Consider the following 5,036-nt stretch of genomic DNA (forward strand, 5'->3'; position numbering starts at 1 on the left):
TGGTTTTCTGGTGTTTGAAGTCAGCAATTATTTGTGGAATAAAGAGTAGTAATCACCCAAAATGATTAAGCAGGTCTGATCTAGTTTTACAAAACCTGCCCTGTGTATTACCAGACTTTAAAATGTTTATTTTCTTATTTTTACTTTATACATTTATCACCTATTTGTTGATCTTATCCTAAGGAAAACACAAAAAAAGCCCACACATTTTCTTGAAGTACAACTAATGGATAATGTGCGGGATCTTTTTTTATTTCACATTTATTAATCGTTTTTAAATGTTTATCATATAGAATTGAGTTTTAGTCATTGCTCTTGTCAATAAAAAGAGATGCGTAAATTTTTTCACTCGCAAACATTTGAACTGATTGGAAGAGTCTCATGATTTATTGTAAATGTCCAAAGGAAGTATAAAATGCAACATGATGGAGTGCCTTGATTTTGAGTTCAGCCTCGAGGCTCTGACACAGAAAAGACAGGGCAGGGAAGTAAACATTCTCCTAAATGAGTAAACATTTGGCAGCCAAAGCCCAATAAGTTTGGAGATATGTCGATTTTTGGGGCATATTTTTAGAGCCTTTGTGAAATGTTTTAAAATGAAACAGGAAGTTGGGAAGTTTATGCCCCTGGCGCCCACCCTGCTTCCCTCTCTGGGCCGAGAAAGACATGAGGATGGAGATAAAACAGCGTGTCAACAGTTTGGCTTCTGCCAAAGGGCGGGTGGTATAGCTCCAACATTGTTTAATCTAATAGATATTTAGAATCATTAGCTTTTCTTAAAGGAGAACTCCACCCAAAAACTCAATTTTTAGGTTTACTCCCCTCGGTTTAGGTAATAAAAGTATGTGATTAGATTCACAAAATATCATGGTTTGGCTTAAAATCTGTAGGGTTGTTACTCACAAAATGTAAAATCACATCACCAGCGTAGTATGCTACACATACTAGCACACTGTAATGTTAGTAAAATAGCTTGATTGATTTTTGGTTTCACACAGGACACAAAAAAGTGATCTCTTGGGTCAAAGTCCGGAGTTTGTCCGACTCATCCCCCTCTTCTTCCACCCACCCTACATGGACTTACATAGTCTTTATGCTACCCTAGTTTGCTGGAGCATAACTTTGTGTTGGTATCTGACACTGAGGGCTGCTGACGAGTATTTGACAAGTTGGGACAACACATTCTCACTCCGACCTCGTCACATATTGACGCTTAGTCATGGACTTTCCACATTGACGTGTGACATGCAAGGTACCCTGGGTGTGTTTTTGTTAATGATCTGGGACACCATGTCAACATCGGCCTGTTACATGCACTGTGTGTTTTCAAAATACACTTCCATTTTCACAGGATGTGTAAAGTTTGCAAACAGTCTCTTTCAAAATAACCCTACTATTGACATTTTTTACCTTCAATGACTAAGGCAAGGAGATCAGTTTAGCAAACACACGCATATGGTTTAGGTTTCTTAAAAAAGAACAGGGTTTGGCTTTACATTCAAACAGGAAGTGAACACTGGCCTCCCGGCTGAAAGTCAGTGGTTGTTTGACACATCCGCCAACACTCCCACCAACCCAACCTGGTCTTTTCACTCTCTTATCTTATGCTGTCGTCCAGCTGTTTTACCCCCTGACACCCACTAACAGCAACTGGCCGAGCATCATGCCAACGTGAAAGGCTTTTCTTTGGTGTCTGATGCTGAAAGTCACTGCCCAAGCGCCAGTATTTAATGACTACGGAATGAGGTTGGTTAATAGTAAGAATGTGTTGCAAATTTTGAAACAAAAAACATGTATTAATCATTCAACAGATACGGGATTCATAGAAAAGTGAATAGATTCAATGCACGGTTTGATGTCATTGGTGGAAACCAAAAAGTTTTGGCTATTTATTTTTACAATGCATAGAGTGGCCTTTGAACACCCAGTTTCTGAAAAGTAATGTTATTTTAAATCTTGCATTTTTGCTAATTTATTTTGTTAATAAAGACATGAACATTGAAAGTTGAATTAATTATTTATTAATACATATAATTACATTGCAAGACAATACAGCAGTCACAAAAGAACACAACTTGTCAAGAAACAAAATGCACAATATACACATTCAGCACATCAAATGACTCACTGACATAATTTAAATAAATACAGTTTTTTTTTAGCAGTTTCATGACACTGAGCGTCCCTCTCTGTGGCTGCTCTGCTGATGGTAGCTGCTGGGATCCACTGACTCCAGCCTGTGAGAGCTTGGACCCAGGTACTGTTCAAACTCGCTGCGGTCCAGATCATACAGCATGTCCAGCTGAACCTGCTCCAGGTAAAACTCCAGGGAGGGCCCTGCGGGGCACAGCAGGCCCCCCTGAACCCTGCTGGACTCCCCCTGATCCACATGAGGACCTGCAGCGCTGGAGAAACCATACTGCATGTGCCCGTGCTGACTGCCAAAATACACCTGAGGCTCTGCGGGGTACGCAGGAGGGTTTGGGTACACCACAGGCTTATTTGAAAAATCATCTGCTGCTGCTGTGTCTGGAAAAACTGGAGTGTTTAAGTAGCTGCTGCGCAGAGGGGTGAAGTTGGCCGGGGAGTTTGGGAAAGCAGGCGTGCTCAGGTAGGTTTGCTGCTGGTTCTGGAGTGGGTAGGTGAGGTTGTACGGCATGGGGAAGCCTGAGTGAGAAACCTCTGCACCCTGGGGTTTGGAGCTCTTCTTCAGCTGCCTCCTCCTGCGGGGCCTGTACTTGTAGTTGGGATAGTCGATGGTGTGCTGGACTCTCAGACGCTCTGCTTCCTGCATGTACGGACGCTTCTCAACCAGGGACATGGCCTTCCATGTTTTACCTGCAGGAACACAGAGGGGTTAATGATCTGCACACTGGATGGATAATGAACTGGTCCAGACCAAGGGGCCTAAAGTGTCAGAGGTTGCCCTGGCCTTCACATGGAAAATGTCATTCAAATTAACATATACTGACCAGAAAGAGACTCTAAGTGACCACAAGGAGACATGCAAACATGCATAAGGCCACAAATGGATGCAACACAACAAGAAAAAAGAGGCAGAACCACCACAAAGTGTGTGTCTTGCTCCTGTGTAGGAGAGGTGGTGGGGCCTTTTGCATATCCGTGCCCAGGGGCCCATTATCTCATAATCCACCCATGCTCATTCGTTTAGCAAAACTGACATTAAAGCAACATCATAGTGCATTGTTTCCCCCATATGAGACATGTTCTATAGGCCAAAGAACTACAAATATGAAGCATTTTTTGGCAAACTTGAGCATCTCCAAACTACAGCAACTTATTAATAACACAAGCTGTTGATCAGTCTCTTACCGAGTATCTTGCTCAGATCCGTGTTCTCCAGGTCTGGGTTCAGCTGTGCCAGCCGCCTGCGCTCCTCTTTGGTCCAGATGATGAAGGCGTTCAGGGGCCTCCTCACCCTCTGCTGCGTGGACGCAGACTTGGCCTCGGGGCTGGTGCAGCTGGAGTCCGAGTTCATGGACAGCGGGCTGGAGGGCCGTGAACTCGGGGAGCGCTCCCCGGTCATCTGCTCCCCGTCTACGGAGCCCGAGTCCTCGCTCTCGAAGATGGGCTCTCTGTTTGCGCAAAGCTGGTAAGGAGCGGGGTCGTGGCTGAAATGCATGTTTACGCACAGTGTGGCGGTGTTTGGGACTCTGCTGCGGGCCGCTGTCATCCTCCTGGTGATGCACAGTGACGGATATATGTGGGTGCTCCACCAATGGGAGGGCGGGAGGAGTGGATTTAAGGTGTGAATTCCAGGTGTTTTCTCGGGTCGGTGATAGGCCCATCTGACGCCCCAAATCAACGATCTCACGAAACTTCAGGTGGAAAAGACACGTGAGTCTGAAATAAAACTTAAACTGGCTTTTATATAACAAACGATGCCCAGATTTAAAGGCTTTACACCAGAGAGTGTTGAACCCAGTGTCACAAAATGTGTCTTTATGGTGACGTATGAAGTGATAAATCAAAAGTATACTTGTGCAAAAGTTGCCACATTTACTGATCATATTTAATCCTCCTTTAATCACCAATAGGCCTGTTGATTGTTCATAAATAGGCGTATTTATTGTTCCTGTCTAATTTGAGAAAAAAGTACAAGATCTTTCCTTGATTCACTTATTTACTCCATATTAGGGAAATCAAATGCCACCTCTGCCTATCGGAGAGAAACGGAATCTAATCAATAGTGCAGGTAGGCAGCAGGTATTGATGGGTGAACATCAAAGTGTCCAGGAGGCTCGGCTGGTTACTAATTACATTGTGGCTCTCAGCTCTTATCGGCCATCCACTGTCTCTATCAAAGTACATTTTACAGGACTGAAACAAACATGATCAAGGCGTGTTTATTACTGCAAATATTTGCCCGACGCAAAAACCGATAGGTGTGCACAAAGGGGCGTGATGAGCTCACATTTAGGACATCAAAACCACAGAAATAGCTGTGTTTAGTTACTTACATTTATCAGATTAAATTAAAAGACGAGAAAAATATAACAAAACAGACTCACAGAAAATATAGCTTTTCTCTTTCAGCCTCTTATTTATATTCCTATTTATTTGGACAGTTTTTTTGTTTTGTTTTGTTGTTATTACAATTTTTTTGCGTTATTTAAAAATAATACAGCCCCAAAATTATATTTAAAGGTAAAAAACACATAAACTAAACGATTATTATTACCAGAAATAAAGGTAAAATAGGATATCAGTCACTATTGAGTGTATAGACACATTTGTTGGAGAATTATTTTTGTTTTTGTTGTCGGAAAGTTAGAAAAAAATGCCATGGAAACTCATTTCTGAGCACTATAGCACTTTATTAATAGGACATAAGACACACAGATAAACTAAATCACTACAAAAGTCCAAGTACAATAACTTCATTACTGAAAATGCACTGAAAATAATATTATAAGACTTTTAGTCATTCAAAAGAGCTCAAATAAACAATGATAATTTTGTGTATCCACCATTAATGACTTCTCCAGAAACTCTAAAGGCGTGTGATCCCACTT

The 5,036-nt window shown here is 42.0% G+C and overlaps 1 protein-coding gene across 1 annotated transcript; it reads right to left on the reverse strand.

The window, feature by feature from the left end:
• Positions 1–2,167: 2,167 nt before the first annotated feature.
• On the reverse strand, positions 2,168–3,670 carry sox32 (SRY-box transcription factor 32). Its single transcript, XM_033638110.2, has 2 exons — positions 3,334–3,670; positions 2,168–2,838 (listed from the first exon to the last, which is right to left on the reverse strand). The coding sequence occupies exons 1-2, from the start codon at positions 3,641–3,643 to the stop codon at positions 2,168–2,170; spliced, it is 981 nt and encodes a 326-aa protein (XP_033494001.1). The 5' UTR covers positions 3,644–3,670.
• Between the last annotated feature and the right edge of the window lie 1,366 nt (positions 3,671–5,036).

The sequence above is a fragment of the Epinephelus lanceolatus genome, chromosome 20 (assembly GCF_041903045.1).
Source record: "Epinephelus lanceolatus isolate andai-2023 chromosome 20, ASM4190304v1, whole genome shotgun sequence".
In the NCBI taxonomy this organism is placed as follows: domain Eukaryota; kingdom Metazoa; phylum Chordata; class Actinopteri; order Perciformes; family Serranidae; genus Epinephelus; species Epinephelus lanceolatus.